Below are 17863 nucleotides of genomic sequence, written 5' to 3'. Positions count from 1 at the left end.
GAATTGGTTTTTACATTGGGAGAGGACCTTTTCTCAAAATGTACACTGCAGAGCTTTGCAGTATTAACACAAAATTCCTAATACACAGGTAAAGCTTTGTGCAACCACTAGCACTGAAAACACAGGAGCATAATAGAGAAAACAAAATATAGCTGTTTGGACTCACCCGCGTGGAGGTGGGTCATGCGCTGTTTTGGAACTAAGGGGGTGATTTATCTAAATTTCTAAAAAGAACCAGTGGATGTGTTGCCTATAGCAACCATTCCTATTCTAGCTATTGTGATAGCTAGAATCTAATTGGTTGCTACTGGCCACAACTTCACTGGTACTCTTTAGAACAGGGATCATGGACCGTCGGCCTTCCAGCTGATGTTGAACTACACATACCAGTACGCCCTGCAACAGTTTTACAATGGCCAAATAGCAAAACTGTAGCAAGGCATGCTGGTATGTGTAGTTCCACAACAGCTGGAGGGCCAAAGGTTCCCCATCCCTGCTTTATAAGGTTTGATAAATCTCCCCCTTTAAGCACATTCAGCGCTAAACAGTGCACATGTGGGGCACAAACATGCTCAAGAGAGAATGGGGGCCCTGAGAGGATGGGTCGTCATCACAGGGATTCCCCCATCCAATTTAGCCTTGACAAGCCTATTATGGATTCTCACGTACCTTGAGTGTTTTGGGTAGATAAACTTCCATTGTAAATTTGTAAGAGATTAATATTGGGCGTCACCCTATTATAAACAACATATGTAATAAACAGTATACATACATATAAAATTAAGCATATAAGTACATAGTGTTAACAGCTGTGCTTGGCCTGAGTGGTGGAGAGAAGGTGGTTGTCCAAGTGGTGTCCTGGCAACATTATAGTAAAATATATTGAGAGGTGGTAATGACTCAATACATTCATAGTTAGCCTCTCAGCATGCTGCAGTATAAAACGTAATACTTAATTTCTAGCCCCGTTCATTTTAAAAAGTTCCAGTCTGAGCAATGTATTTTTAGGCATCAGTGATAAAAATGTTCATTTCACAGTGATACATAGAATAGCAAGTTGCTCAATCAATGTATTGGTCTATCACGGGTGCATGTAAGGGAGGGGCTAATCTAGACAAGAAAAACAGAGGCACACTGCATAGGAATAGTAAATGAGATTCTCATCCTATATAATAATGGTAATGCAGAGATCTCAGTTACATATATTTGAAAACATATGGTAAGCCACCAAGCCATATCACGGTATCTCTATTTTGGTGGTCCTACACTTTGGGTCATACCATTTATGTATTTTCTGATGCTACATGATAACAACACATACATTTATATTTTTCTAAATTGAGAGCTAACTCACCTGGAGGTCCCCCAGGATCCTCCAACATAGCACTACAAGGAATAGCATGTCTCCCAGCTACTGATCCTGTACCTTCCTCTTAGCATTGTGCATTTCATGTTGCTCAATCAATTTATTGATCCATCACAGTTGCATTTTTATTTTCACCCTATCCTTTCTGTTAACATCATCCAAAGATTATTGCTAATGCTATTTCTGCCATGAAAGAGCTAAAGCAAAGCTATCACCATTGTGTCTCGGAAAGCTTACTGCTGGTAGGGTTATTTCCAACCCTAGCTCTGTTCATAGACTTGGAGATGAGATACAAAGCTATGTTGCTGGTCAAATCGTCTTTTTGTTAAGTATACTCCATTATGCCACCAAATTTACAGTTATTTTAAATTTGTTTACATTGATTTTATGGTGACATTTTGAGCTTGCCTTCACAGCTGGGTGTGGTGCACACAGAAGGGGGATTTGTGGAAGGAACCAGTAAGAAAATCGGGATAATTTCCCCCGATTACATTGACATTTTCAAGGGAATTCCATTTGGTGCTCCTACAAAAGTTCTAGAAAAACCTGAAAAACACCCAGGCTGGTCCGGTAAGTTAGGTGTTTTCAATGTACTTCACTTTTGTATTATAGTTTATACTATATAGCGGTTATTAGAATATTCTCTGTATTGTATAGTGGTTACTAGAATATTCTCTATAGTGTATAGCAATCACTAGAATATTCTCTGTATTGTATAGCAGTTACTAAAATGGCCCCTGCGTTGTATAGCAGTCACTATAATATTCTTTGTATTGTATAGTGGTCACTAAAATGCCCTCTGTATTGTATAGCAGTCACTAGAATATTTTCTGTATTGTATAGCAGTCTATAGAATCCTCTCTGTATTCTATAGCAGTGACTAGAATGCCCTCTGTATTATATAAGTCACTAAAACATTTTCTGCATTGTATAACAGTCACAATAAATGTTCTCTGTCTTCTATAGCAGTCACTAGAATGTTCTCTCTATTGTATAGTGGTCACTAAAATGCCCTCTGTATTGTATAGCAGTCACTAGAATATTCTCTGTATTGTATAGTGGTCACTAAAATGCCCTCTGTATTGTAAATCAGTAGCTAGAATATTCTCTGTATTGTATAAAAGTCACTAAAATATTATTTGTATTGTATAACAGTCACTAGAATGTTCTCTGTATTTTATAGCAGTCAATAGAATGCTCTCTATATTCTATGGCAGTCACTAGAATGTTTTCTATATTGTATATTTCCCATTTTCTATAAACTATTTAAATCACATCAACATCAACCAGACCAGGTCTGGACTGATTTGACTATCCCATTGTTTCCTTTGCAGTGCATTGGTTAAAAAGTCACGTGCTTATGTTTGCCTACCAGGCTAAAAGTTTTCATACATCCCTTACTTCTAATTCACCTAAAGAGGGAGCTTCTGAAGGCCAAACCACCCCTTCTAGACATGAATAGTCCCTGTAAGACGCATCATGCTATCTTACCTCTTCGAAAAAAACAAACACAAGAAGTATCAATCATGAGAAAGGAATACATACTATTTACCGACAGCCGGGATCCCGGCTGTCATGATCCCGACAGCGGGATCCCGGCCACCAGTATGCCAGTAGCGGGGCGAGTGCTAGAAAGCCCCTTGCAGGTTTGCTGCACTCGCCACGCTGCAGGCACGGTGGCTCACAGTCAGGGCTGTTTCTAGACAATTTGGCTCCCAGTGCGAGATTTCAAAATGCGCCCCCCCCCCCCCCCCATTGCTAAAAAAAAAAAACTGCGTCCCCCTCCCCCCATATAGCTATAAAAAGAAAATGCATGCGCGCGCTCCCGACAAGGGTGTGTGGCCTGATTAAAATGGGTGTGGTCTCATTAAAGTGGACATGGCCTCATCTGATATCATCACGCCCACCACAGGGAAAAAAAAAAAAAAAAAAAAAAAGTCCCCATTTTACACATTACAGCAGGCAAGTGTCCCAATTTAAACACAGTGCGGCAGGCAGGCGTCCCCATTTTACACAGCGCGGCAGGCAAGTGTCCCCATTTTACACAGTACGGCAGGCAGGTGCCCCCATTTTACACAGTACGCAGGCAGGTGCCCCCATTTTACACAGTACGCAGGCAGGTGCCCCCATTTTACACAGTACGCAGGCAGGTGCCCCCATTTTACACAGTACGCAGGCAGGTGCCCCCATTTTACACAGTACGGCAGGCAGGTGCCCCCATTTTACACAGTACGCAGGCAGGTGCCCCCATTTTACACAGTGCGGCAGGCATCCCCATTTTACACAGTACGGCAGGCAGGTGCCTCCATTTTACACAGTACGCAGGCAGGTGCCCCCATTTTACACAGTACGCAGCCAGGTGCCCCCATTTTACACAGTACGCAGCCAGGTGCCCCCATTTTACACAGTACGGCAGGCAGGTGCCCCCATTTTACACAGTACGCAGGCAGGTGCCCCCATTTTACACAGTACGCAGGCAGGTGCCCCCATTTTACACAGTACGCAGGCAGGTGCCCCCATTTTACATAGTGCAGCAGGCAGGTGTCCCCATTTTTCACAGTGCGGCAGGCAGGTGTCCCCCTTTTACATAGTGCGGCAGGCAGGTATCCCCATTTCATATAGTGCGGCAGACAGGTATCCCCATTTTTCACAGTGCGGCAGGCAGGTGTCAAGTGGGGGGGGGAGGAAGAGGGAGAGAGAGAGATAGAGATTATACTTACATGTTCCCGCTCTTCAGGTCCGGCCGCCTCACGTCCGCCGGCCGCCTCCTCCTTCCACGCTTATCTTCTCTCCTCCCTCTTCCCGAGCGCTCCTGCTCGGGGGGCGGAGTTTCGCGGAATGACGCGTTTGCGTCGTGACGTCACGACGCAAACGCGTCATTCCGCGAAACTCCGCCCCCCGAGCAGGAGCGCTCGGGAAGAGGGAGGAGAGGAGAAAAAGACCCACGAAGTGCCGCGGCGGGCGCCGCGTGCGGTTGCACGGCTCGCCCGCCGCTAGAAACGGCACTGCTCACAGTGACAGAGTGTTAAATTTAGAGGATAATGACTGTGTGTATTTACATTTTTAAGGAAAAGCTTCAGTTGTTTCACTTTTTTCCTTTCTGGTTGTCAGAAGTCTGTGGGTAATGGATGTACAAATAAGAGGTGCAAATAATTTTAAATCTAAGGTTTCTGTAATTCTTTCACATAGGTACTCTGAAGACCAAAGAATACAAACCACGCTGTATGCAAGCTAACTTAATGCAGAATGGTGTACGTGGAGAATTGGACTGTCTTTACCTGAATATTTGGGTTCCTCAGTCCCGCTCAGCAGGTCAGTAAAGATTATGCATGTTTGGAAATCTCAAAATTTGTATCCATAGGGGTCTATTCAATTGAAGTTGGAATTGCCGTCAAGTCGGAAAGACATCAGTTTCCGACTTTTTTTTGGTTGAATCAGGATTCGACCTATTCAATGGAGCTGCCTTTTTTCCGACTTGTCAGCAATTCGTGGATCAGCGGAATAGCTACGGATCCACGTGTTTTGTCGGATTAGCGGCAAATTCCGACAGGTTTTTACCCCGTTTCCGACAATGCTGATCCGACTTTAAAAAAAGTCAGATCAGCATTGTTGAAAATAAGCAAAACCTGTCGGAAATGCCCGCTCCATTGGAGAGGATCCGACAGGCATTGAATAGACCCCATACAGTACGTACAAAGGGCCTAATTCTGAGTTGATCGCATCAGCAAATTTGTTAGCAGTTGGGCAAAACCATGTGCACTGCAGGGGGGGGGCAGATATAACATGTGCAGAGAGAGTTAGATTTGGGTGGGGTGTATTCAAACTGAAATCTAAATTGCACTGTAAAAATAAAGCAGCCAGTATTTACCCTGCACAGAAACAAAATAACCCTCCCAAATCTAACTCTCTCTGCAAATGTTATATCTGCCCCCCCTGCAGTGCACATGGTTTTGCCCAACTGCCAACAAATTTGCTGCTGCGATCAACTCAGAATTACCCTCAAAGCCAGAAGATAATTTAATATGTGAAACTTGTTATTACACTGCATCTGCATTAACAATTTAAATTTATTCAAGTACCCTCTTCCCACACCCCTAACCCTAACCCTTCCTACCCGCAGCCTAACCCTAACCTCCCCCCGTAGGTGCCTAATTCTAACCACCCCCCGGAGGTGCCTAAACCTAACCCCCCCATCCCTGCTGCCTAAACCTAACCCTCTCACCCCATAGCCTAACTCTAACCCTCCAAGGGGGTGCCTAACCCTTACCCTCCGTTCCTGCAGCCTAACCCTAACCTCCCGGGACGCAGCCTAACCCTAACTCATAAAATTCCTTAAGTTGCATTTTAACATTGTCTACATGAGTTGGGTGCAACCCTATGGTCAGAATCCCGACGATCAGAATGCCGGCAGCGGGATCCCAATGGTGGAAATGCGGGCACATTTTGGCAAGTACCGTATATACTCGAGTATAAGTCGACCCGAATATAAGCCGAGATACCTAATTTTACCACAAAAAACTGGGAAAAATTACTGACTCGAGTATAAGCCTAGGGTGGGAAATGTACGGTGCCAGGGGTTTTCATGCTCAGGGTGTCATGCTCGTTGCCAGGGGTTTCATGCGGTAGGTGTTATGCTTGTTGCCAGGGGGTAATGCTTGTTGCTAGGGTTGTGCCCCCAGTGCCACATATACCCCCAGTAACAGATATCCCCCCACAGTGCCAGATAAAAACATGCCGCCGTTGCTTTGCCCCCAGTAGTTATGCCCCTTCTTTGCCCCCAGTAGTTGTGCCCCCTCTTTCATTGCCCCCAGTAGTTATGCCCTCTTTCTTTGCCCCCAGTAGTTGTGCCCCCTTTCATTGCCCCCAGTAGTTGTGCCCCCTTTCATTGCCCCCAGTAGTTGTGCCCCCTTTCATTGCCCCCAGTAGTTGTGCCTCCTTCTTTCTTTGCCCCCTGTTGCAGTGCCCCCTTCTTTCTTTGCCCCCTGTTGCAGTGCCCCCTTCTTTCTTTGCCCCCTGTTGCAGTGCCCCCTTCTTTCTTTGCCCCCTGTTGCAGTGCCCCCGTCGCCGCTTACAAACACACACAAAAACAATACTTACCACTGCCCCGCTCCTGCTTCCCGACCGCATCTTCTGCTGCTGCGCTGCTCCGCTCCGTCCGTCCGCTCGCTCCGTCCGGCCGCCCGCTCCGTCCGGCCGCCGCTCTGTCCGGCCGCCCGCTCCCCGGCACCCGATCATCTCTATGGGAGAGACGTCATGACGTCTCTCCCATAGCAACGCGCACAGACACTAGAGGTCAATAATGACCTCTAGTGTCTGTCCTGGAGCCGGCTGCAGCGGACGCCCACACAGCCCACGGCGTCTGCTGCAGCCATTGACTCGAGTATAAGCCGAGGGGGGCTTTTTCAGCATAGAAAAATGTGCTGAAAAAGTCGGCTTATACTCGAGTATATACGGTATTTTAAGGCTAGCTCTAACCCCAACCATAACCCACCCCTGCCGCAGACTAACCCTTACCATCTCCTCAGGGCCATCTTAACATAGAGGTACATGGGGCAACTGCCTAGGTTCCCACAATTATAGGGGCCTCTGAGCAAGGGTGGGTGGTGGTCACACAATCATAACGGGGAGGCAGCATTCTCTACCTGCCTCCCAGCCTGTAACATACTGTATGTGTAATAATAAACCACATGATGGTGATTCACGAATAGAATCCCAACGGTCAAAATGCCGACAGTGGCATCCCAATCTTCAAAATCCCAATGGATTATCTTGACCCTGATCGTAACCCTAACCATAACCCACCCAGCCAAATCCTAACCGTCCACTCCCACAGCTAAACCCTATCCCCCCACAGCCTAACCTTAATCTTTACCCTATCCTAATCCTAACCCTAACGTGAACAACAACCTTAACCCCTATACTTAGCATTGGAAATCTAACCGTTGGGATGCCGCTTTTGGCATTCAGACCGTCGGGAACCTGAGCGCCGGGATATTAACTACATATCGACTTCTGTACACTCCAGACAATGTCTAAAACTCAATGAAACTACATTGTAGGTTGCAGTTTGTTATATTTAAAATGCTATTTTAACACAAGAAAACATTACATTTGTTAACCGAGCTGCTAATATTGATTGGCAGGAGGGCAAATCTTGTTGTCATTTCTGTAGAAACTATCCAAGCACCCTTGTTCACCCATGTCCCTGTTCTACCACGCAACTCACCCTCTAATAGAGTAATAATGTATAATTCAAGTGCACAGTCTGGAACCTAACATTAGAGGAGGGGATGGGGCCCTCGGATAGTATGACCAACCGGGGATTTCCCCTATGCCTCTGTGGACCAATCCAACTCTAGTTAAGCAGTAGGGAACATAGGGCCTAATTCAGAGTTGATTGCAGCAGAAAATTTGGTGGCAAAACCATGGGGGTCATTCCGACCTGATCGCACGCTGCCGTTTTTCGCACCGCAGCGATCAGGTCACTACTGCGCATGCGTATGCACCGCAATGCATAGGCACGTCACACGGGTTCAAAGCGGATCGTTGCTGGGCGATGGATTTAACGAAGAATCCATTTGCACAGCCGATCGCAAGAAAATTGACAGGAAGAGGGCGTTTATGGGTGTCAACTGACCGTTTTCTGGGAGTGGTTGGAAAAATGCAGGCGTGTCCAGGCGTTTGCAGGGCGGGTGTCTGACGTCAATTCCGGGACCGGACAGGCTGAAGGGATTGTAGCGGCTGAGTAAGTTCAGACCTACTCAGAAACTGAAAGAAAAAAATACTCCGCGCTTTATGTACACTGTATCAAACTATATCAAACTATAGTGTGCAGTCTGTCATGTAGAATAATTGACTCAGTAGAACCTCAAAGATACGTCTAAATCAATTTATATTCAATAATCTTTAAAAGTGACAAAATTTAAACGAACAAGCAGCATATAGTTTGCAAAAATAGCTATTAAGTATTAACCACAATCGGTATAGCACACAATATATTAAGGCTAATTTGTTATATTTAATACATAAAATCAACACACACTGGCGTCCCAGTGATTATTAAAATGTCCCGCAAGGAATAATCACAGCCTTATAATGAAGAGCTTCTACAGATATTGATGTATAATTACCCATTGACCATGTCAATGTCGACTAATACTGGTCGACCTAATGAGTGTCGACCTTAACATTGTCGACCATCTGACCGGATACCCTCAATTAGGCCCTGAGCCCACGTTCCACTAAATACTTTTGTACTATATATAAATAGGCACCAGCGAATGCTTGCAGTAGTTACACATGAGTCAGCATTTCTCAGGACAATAAGTTACCTTAAAGTTATTGCTCTCATTGGGTGTCTTCAGCACACATCTTGAATATCCCTCCTTGGCAGGCTTCTATTCGTGGTTCCTATCCTAGTATGAAAAAGTTAAAAAAATGAAAGAAAAAAAAAACGAAAAAACTAATTTCGATCTTTTGTCATGTCGACCTACAACATGTCAACCTAGAGTCCCCATCGACCTAGAAACCATGTCGACCTACTTACTGTCGACCAATAGTGGTTGACCTAGACAGTGTCGTCCTACTTACTGTCGACCTAAAGACCGGATCCCGTTGTCTAGCGCACATAAATATCAGTAATTCAATATTTCCTCAGTTACTACTGTATTAGCTAGATAGTAGCTTGTATTTTAGTTGCAATTAAGTCCAGTTCACTCTGCATTCGGTCAGTTTTACCCCAGTCTCCTCTGGGAGCCAAAATAAATAAATAAATAAATAAATAAATAACAATCTAAAAGCTCTCCAAATTGGCACCAAGTGACCACTTCTGTGACGGCCCATTTCGGCAAGTCTGGTGCTAGGAACCAACACGTGGTCCTGGCATTGGACGCCCACCTCTGCTGCACTTCCAGTGCTCGGATCGGGAACTTGATCCCAGCGCTATCCAACTGGGGACTCAGCTCCCCCACACCCTGCTGCTCTTCCGGTGCTGGGAACAGACATGCTGTCCCAGCAACGGTCTCTGATGTCCCGCATTGGGCCACATCTCCACATAGCTACAGCTGTCTGTACTTAGTTGCTGTGGCCAGGTAAGGTAGTAGGGAGTTCCACCCCGTCCCAACCCACTTTAACCCCTGGGTGGATCGGAAGTAGCCTAAGACAATCAGAAGCCCGATTTCCAAATCAGGAATGTTGGCAAGAATGCCCTTTGCCAAAGAAGTTCATTTAAATAAGGTAATGTCATTATAGCATGTAAATATCTATAGGATAATGCACAGGTTCTCAAACTCGGTCCTCAGGACCCCACACGGTGCATGTTTTGCAGGTCTCCTCACAGAATCACAAGTGACATAATTAGCTCCACCTGTGGACCTTTTAAAATGTGTCAGTGAGTAATTAATGCACCTGTGCACCTGCTGGGTTACCTGCAAAACATGCACTGTGTGGGGTCCTGAGGACCGAGTTTGAGAACCACTGGGATAATGCATGTTTGGCAGAAATTAAGCATAACTAAATTGGACACTAATGGTAAAGCAGACATGACTGAAGGACCCAGTGAGCTTCATTTTAACCCTGCCCTATAACCATTCATTACAATTAGATACTGTAGCTTTATGCTCCAACCTGACATGTTAGATGTTGCAAAAAACCAGTGAACACTTGTTAAATATTTGCGTTGCCTACTGATCCCTATCTGTCTCCTCAGTTAGGTACAGCCAGTAACTGTGAGAAACAGCCACTGCACCCCAACTGTCACTGGGGGGATGCGGTCAACATCCCGCTGGACGGGATCCCGGCGGTCGAAATACCGACGCCGGAATCCCGACCGCCACAATCCCGACATATTCTCCCTCCGTGGGTGTCCACGACACCTATAGCGGGAGAATATAATAGTGCCCGCAGCGTGGCGAGCGAAGCGAGCCCGCAAGGGGCTGCGTTCCGCTCGCCACCCCTGTCGGGATTGTGTGGACGGGATTCCGGCGTCGGTATTTCGACCGCCGGGATCCCGTCCAGCGGGATTACGTACTGATCCCTCACTGGGGTAAGAAACAGCGTTATGGGGGAGAATTGGTATCAGTGCACATTTTGTGCACTGATACATTATGGGGGTCATTCCGAGTTGATCATAGCTGTGCTAAATTTAGCACAGCTACAATCATTCACACTGACATGTGGGGGGACGCCCAGCACAGGGCTAGTCCGTCCCGCATATCAGTGCCACCCCCCCGCAGAAGTGCAAAGGCATCGCACAGTGGCGATGCCTTTGCACTTCAAGAATAGCTCCCAACCAGCGCAGCTTTAGCGTGCTGGCCGGGAGCTACTTGTCGCTCCCCAACCCACATCGGCTGCGTGTGACGTCATGCAGCCGCCGCGGCCCGCCCCCCCCCCCCCAAAGGTCCGGCCACGCCTGCATTGGCTGGACTGCGCCCCCTAAACGGCGATTTAACACCGCCGTCCAGCCCCCTCCCGCCCAGCGACCGCCTCAGAGCACTGCGGTGCCGGCGCATGCACAGTTCGGACACGATCGTTGCGCTGCGAGAAACTGCAGTGAGCGATCGGGTCGGAATGACCCCCTATGTGCACTGATACTGCTTCTCCCCATGTGTTACCGCGGCGGTGTGTGCTCAGTGAGCGCCCCAGTCTATATAAATCCGTGCCGCTGTTATACATCTCGCCCACTGGGGTTCATTTCGAGTTGATCGCTAGCTGCCGTTGTTCGCAGCGCAGCGATCAGACTAAAAATTGGCACTTCTGCGCATGCGTATGCTGCTCAATGCGCACGCGCAACGTACTTTCACAAAAGCTGATGCAGTTTCACACAAGGTCTAGCGATGCTTTTCAGTCCCACTGCTAGCCGCAGAGTGACTGACAGGAAGTGGGTGTTTCTGGGAGGTAACTGACCGTTTTCGGGGAGTGTGTGGAAAAACGCAGGCGTGACAGATACAAACACAGGCGTGCCTAGGGAAACGCGGGCGTGGCTGGCCGAACGCAGGGCGTGTTTGTGACGTCAAAACAGGAACTAAATAGTCTGCAGTGATCGCAAGCTAGGAGTAGGTCTGGAGCTACTCTGAAACTACACAATTTTTTATGTAGCGGCGCTGCGATCCTTTCGTTCACACTTCTGCTAAGCTAAAATACACTCCCAGAGGGCGGCGGTCTAGCGTTTGCACGGCTGCTAAAAGCAGCTAGCGAGCGAAAAACTCGTAATGAGGGCCACTGTTCGTTATGTCATTTGAATTCTGTGATGTAATTAAGAGGTACAGACGCGTCTTTTTCTACATTCATTTTTAAACATCTTTTTTTTTGGCAGTTGAAATACCATTGGAATTATTAACATCAAAATCACAGCATAAATGCAAGTGTCCCAACTAACACTATTCAAATCATCATCTTGATTTTTAACATGCTAAGAATAAAAATTGGGAGATATATTTAGCTGCAGTTTTGCAGAAGATCTAGCCAGAAAACTGTCAGAAAAATAGAGGCGCTGCGTTTCCTGTGGTTAAATAATACGTGATTAACCAGTGTGGGCTTAATAGAGGTCTAAAATAGCAAAATGTTTTTTTTATAAAGACAACGTTGTAAGAAGAAAAAAAAAAGCTTAGCTTATTTACTCAAAGTTTTTGACCTAAAATATATTTTCTAAGGTCTTATCATATTTGTAAATAAATATTATTTTTTTACTGTAAATACAGAATAGTGTTATCATAAATAGCCTCACAACAAGACTTATGGCCCCCATCCACTAGTGCGATATGGCCACTTTTCATCCGATTCCGAGCTTCGGATTGATGGATCGGATGAAAAGTGACACATCGCATGTCATTTTCCTCCTACTTCGATCTTCAATCCGAGGCACGTTCCTGTGCTCCTCGGATCGGAGTCACAGGTCGCCATGGCTGCCATGATTATTTATCGCAATCGGAGGTAAAAAGATGCACATCGGAGTGCATTTGTACACCTGCGATCCTATTGCAGGTGATAACTCGGAGGAGTTACTTGACTGGTACCTGGACACACCCATCCACACGCCCAGCAGCAGCAGCATGCGATACATTGGATGCGATATATCAGATTTAAAAAAAACACTCAAGTTGCAAATCGTAATCACAGGACTCCTGGGAAGCTGCCGGGAAGGTCGGGGGAGAAATCGGATCTGACTTTCAGTTCAGGTAAGTCTCACTAGTGGATAGGAGCCTTTACGGGGGCATCCTATTAGAGGAGATAAAACATTGGGTGTGAAAAACATCATTTTTTTCGCACTTTTTTTCCAATGTTTCACCAATGTTTTTTTACAGGCTATCCAAATAGGATTTCCCATAAAAACCAGCTTTCCTCCAGAAAACACACAGGTTCAGGGAAACCTGTGGGTTTCATCGTGAGAAACAGTCCAGTTTTCCCTTCAAAACTGGGCTGCTTCCAAGGATTTTGTTTTGCCTGAGGCAGGTGAAACAAAATCCCCTAGAAGCCGCGGCGACCCGTCAGTGTCCCATGCCCGCCTCAGCAGCAGCAGGCTGGGACAGCAGTGAGGGTGCCCGGTAACCGGGGCAGCACTGTGACTCGCATCCCTCCTCTTTCACTGCCCCAGGTGGCGGTCACATGACAGGGAAGTGGTCATGTGATCCGGGAGCTGGAGGTGCAGCGCTACCCTGTTTACACCGAACTGTCAGGAGCTGGCACCCAGTGCAGTAACAAAACCCTCGATAAGCCGCAGCTCGTGCCGGCTTATCAGGACTAATAGGATAGCACCGGGCAATGGGGGTAATTCCAAGTTGATCGCAGCAGGAAATTTTTTAGCAGTTGGGCAAAACCATGTGCACTGCAGGGGGGGCAGATATAACATTTGCAGAGAGAGTTAGATTTGGGTGGGTTATTTTGTTTCTGTGCAGGGTAAATACTGGCTGCTTTATTTTTACACTGCAATTTAGATTGCAGATTGAACTCACCACACCCAATCTATCACTCTCTGCACATGTTATATCTGCCCCCCCCCCCCCCCTGCAGTGCACATGGTTTTGCCCAACTGCTAAAAAATTCCCTGCTGCGATCAACTTGGAATTACCTCCAATATCATTACCCGCGGGTAATTGGATATCCCCCTTAGTAGGATAAACCTAAAATCCTTTTCTAGTACTGCCTTTTACTATACCTTGGTCAGTGCAGTCTCAGAGGTGTGAAGAGCAGTGTTGGACTGGGCCATGAAGGGCCCACCGGGGAATGCAGTGGTAGTGGCCAGGGCCATCTTAACAAGTAAGTACACTGGGCACAATTCTAGGGGCTGCTGAGCAGGATTGGTGGTGGTCATACAATCATAGCGGCAAAGACAGCATTCTCTACTTGCCTCCAGACCTGCAGCCAGTGAACGACTGTCAGGATACTGATTATTGGATGGCTGAAGTTATCCACCAATCAGAGTGATAAAAGCCTTTCACTGTATGTAAGCATGTGGATAGATGGTGCAGGACCGCAGGAGGGGTATGTTATCATTTTTGTTACTGGTTCCTGTGAATGGGTGTGTAGGGTGCATTGCTTTGCGCAGACCACACTGTTAAGATGGCCCTGTGTCCTCTCCCAACCCCCTACAGCCTAACCCCAACCACCCCCTTCAGCAGCCTCACTTTAACCTTCCCATCCCACAGCCTAACCCTAAACCTAATATCCTTAGGGGTCTATTCATGAAGCAGTGAAAAGAGTGGAGAAATGAGCCTGTGGAGAAGTTGCCCATGGCAACCAATCAGCTGCTCCGTACAATTGTATTGTATGCAAATTATAAATGTTACTTCAATGCTGATTGGTTGCCGTGGGCAACTTCTCCGCTGGCTCGCTTCTCCACACTTTTCACTGCTTCATGAATAGACCCCTTATTGTTTGAAGTTGTTGGTAAATTGACCTGTCGGGATCGCTCTGCCGGTATTGTGATCGTCGGGATTTTGACCATCAGGATGCTGACTAAACCCATCTACATACTGTTCCGGGAACCTGGCTTCAACATATGAAGTGTCAACACGATAATTGTCGAATTGCCATATGTATTCCGGTTGAAGTATTGTGTCTTTGTGTTTAGTTTTGTCATGAACACATAGTAGGTTGCACTCCCACGCGATGCATGAATTCGGTTTGCTTTCTGCTGTGCTGGGCTTGTTTGTGCTCTCCATACACTCTGGGCACAGTCACATCCAAGCCTTTGGCCAAATTCATGAATTAACGTATCTGTCCCAGAAGTGTGATTTACCATCTCAGTTCACCCACATTCTTCCCACAGTTATGCAGACCTTCCCCTTGTAGAAGTTCTGTATTCCTGGCTTGTAATGAACAACAGGGCCGGACAATAATGGCTGCAGGCCAACGAGCATGACTGGAAGGTTAGATGAAGTGTCCCCGCACTGCAAGTGTGTAGTGTTTACAGATCTGACTGGTCAAGAGCAAGTCCAATCAAATGTCCTATACACTACGTACATCCTATGAGGTTCAGTCCAGACCATCGTTCAGCCATCTCTCTCCTCTACCTGCAGTCAGTGGAGGGACATTATAAATGGGGTGTTGTTAAAGCTTTATTCTATCTACATAGTTACACCTTGGGCTGCCCCAAACCACTGGTGGTTCATCTTCAAGCTCATCAGCAGGTGCATTATCTTATGCAAAAGACATCAAAAACAGGCAGATGAGTTTTTCGTGGCCAAGTCCCACTGTGAAGGACTTCAGCTCTTTGTACAATGCACTTAATCCGTATACTTACCTTGTCATCGAAATGACCAGTGGAGGAAGGTTCTACAGCTAATACAATTACCTTACACATGTGGCCCCATTCCTTTTAAATCTAGTCCAGTTTATAAAAATAGCTCTTTAATAATCATTCTGTGTACTAATGGTGCCCTTATCCTATGTGTTTAGTGTCAACAAAGTTACCCGTCATGGTCTGGATTTACGGTGGTGGATTTCTACTTGGCGGCGGTCAGGGAGCCAATTTCTTGGACAATTATCTGTATGATGGAGAAGAGCTGGCTCTCCGTGGCAACGTCATTGTGGTGACCTTCAACTACCGAGTGGGACCGTTGGGATTCCTCAGCACTGGAGACGCCAACGCCCCTGGTAATGTTCCTCGTTAATTAAAGGTTGTCGTTATTGAATACGCTTTTTTTATTTTGAAAGCTGCTGTGTTTCATTAGTTGTGTTATTGCAACAAAACCAACATACTCTCTTGTTGGGGAGTTGCTTTGTCCAAATGTCAATGCTAAGTATTCATTGTGCATGCATGCTTTACAACAGCCACTGGGGGCACCGTCTTCTTTGAGTCTAGAGCCAAACAAGGGCAGTGACAAAAGAACCATAAATAAGCATACGTGTTTGTAATTAAAAGTTAATATACTATAAAGAAATTGATAAGTAATCTAGCATGTTTTTACAGACCAAAGTATGCTGTACGCTTACTCAAGCTAATGTAAATTAAAAATGGTATTGTTAAAATGAACCTAAATAAATAAATACAATTTAGTTCTGTGTTTAGAATTCTTCCATGTTCAGGCAATTCTCATCTATTATAAGTCATCGGCGGGAATTTCTGAAAACTCATACACACACACACAGTACTGTAACCCGTAGCAATCAATTAGATTCTAATGAAGTTGACTAGTTCAATTTAGAAAATGTAATTTATTGCCCGATTAGCAGAACATTTGTTATAACAACTTCTGCCTGGTCTCCTGTATTGGCAAATGTTCCTGTTGGAGTCTATTGAGCTCTGACTCTATAGTTGTAAGGGCTAAATACCAAACTAACACCAGAGAATATTGCTTTTTTGGCTCCTAGTCTGTTATCATGACCTAGCAGCAGTATCTACCATCTCTCTAAGTCATATACATGGTCGATAGCATGTGCATTAAATGTATTATTTATTTATTACCAGTTACAGTATTTATATAGCGCACACATATTCCGCAGCGCTTTTACAGAGAATATTTGCCCCAGTGCATCAGTCCCTGCCCCAGTGGAGCTTACAATCTAGATTCCCTACCACGTGTACACACAGACACATACACGCTAGGGTTAATTTTGTTGGTAGCCAATTAACCTACCAGTATATTTTTGGATTGTGGATGGAAACCGGAGAACCCGGAGGAAACCCACGCAAGTACGGGGAGAATATACAAACTCCGCACAGTTAGAGCCATGGTGGGAATCGAACCCATGACCTCAGTGCTGTGAGGCAGTAAATGCTAACCATTACACCATCTGTACTGCCCGGGGAAAGTAACTCTAAAGAATGCAGGTTCCTTTTACCAAACAGTTACAACACTCACTAATAGCACGGCAATCGCTGGAGGATAATTTTACAATTGCTGTTGTGGTCACACAATGTTCTTTTTGCTCCCTTCAAGTTCCACCACCTTTACTATATTTGTTCACCTTCTCCTTCACATAATACTACTGATCTCTTATTTTATTATATATTTATTTTGCAACATGCCTCAAACATGAATTTTTTTTGTGACCAGGGAACTATGGCCTGTGGGATCAGCACATGGCCATTGCGTGGGTGAAGAGGAACATTGCTGCCTTTGGAGGGGACCCTGAAAACATCACCATCTTCGGCGAGTCAGCTGGAGCTGCCAGTGTCTCATTGCAGGTATGCAAGAAGAGCTGATTTGACATAACTAGTGACCAAGGTGTCCCTGCAATGCGTACTGTATATTGGGGGTTATTCCGAACCGTTCGGACGTAGCGGTTCTTCGCTGTGGTGCGAACGGGTCAGAAATGCGCGGTGGACGCATTGCGCACGATCGTTGCTGGGCAACGCCACCGCCAGCGACAAATGTGATCGCAGCGGCGATTGCAAGAAGATGGACAGGCGGGAGGCGTTCTGGGGCGGATAGTCACCGTTTTCGGGGAGTGGTAAGAAAAAACGCAGGTGTGTCTAGGTGAACGGAGGGTGGATGTCTGACGTCAAAGCCAGGACCTGCATCGCTGGATCTGTTGCACAGGGTAAGTAGGTCTAGAGCTAGTCTTGTTTTTTGTGAAACTTTTTTAGCATATCAGGGCTGTACAAGCATTCGCAGCCCTGCTATGCTAAAATACACTCCCCCATAGGCGGAGATTAGTTGATCGCACCAGCAGCAAAAAGTTGCTTGGTGCAATCAACTCGGAATGAAGGCCCTTGCTTAGGGATGAGCACCTGTCTTGAAGGTAAACATCAGCATTTTTATAGGGAAAAATCCCAACCATGTCTATAGGACAAATTAACTACATCTTTTAAATAAGTTTTTATGACCTACCTATAGATTATAAAGCTAAAAAGTGATAAAAAAAATGATGTAATCACGTTGGAATGTAATGACTATTGGCCTGAACTCTGACCCTTCCCACCAGTGTCACTTTCAGAGAGTTTCGGCATAACATACATCTTTATTTACTACATTGTGGGTTTTTAGAAATGGGGATGTTGCCCATAGCAACCAATCAGATTCTACTTATCATTAATCTAGCACATTCTAGGATATA

The 17863-nt window shown here is 45.8% G+C and overlaps 1 protein-coding gene across 1 annotated transcript in view; it reads left to right on the top strand.

The window, feature by feature from the left end:
• LOC134949755 (bile salt-activated lipase-like) overlaps window positions 1–17863 on the top strand; it is a 30257-nt gene that overhangs the window by 2735 nt on the left and 9659 nt on the right. Inside the window, exons 2-5 of the mRNA XM_063938499.1 lie at window positions 1783–1936; window positions 4556–4678; window positions 15260–15457; window positions 16861–16991. Of these exons, the coding sequence (XP_063794569.1) occupies window positions 1783–1936; window positions 4556–4678; window positions 15260–15457; window positions 16861–16991 (606 nt within the window). The remainder of the gene's footprint in view (window positions 1–1782; window positions 1937–4555; window positions 4679–15259; window positions 15458–16860; window positions 16992–17863) is intronic.

This window comes from Pseudophryne corroboree, chromosome 8 (genome assembly GCF_028390025.1).
Source record: "Pseudophryne corroboree isolate aPseCor3 chromosome 8, aPseCor3.hap2, whole genome shotgun sequence".
In the NCBI taxonomy this organism is placed as follows: Eukaryota; Metazoa; Chordata; class Amphibia; order Anura; family Myobatrachidae; genus Pseudophryne; species Pseudophryne corroboree.
Note: the sequence above shows the minus strand (reverse complement) of the source record. Positions and strands in the feature narration are given on the sequence as shown.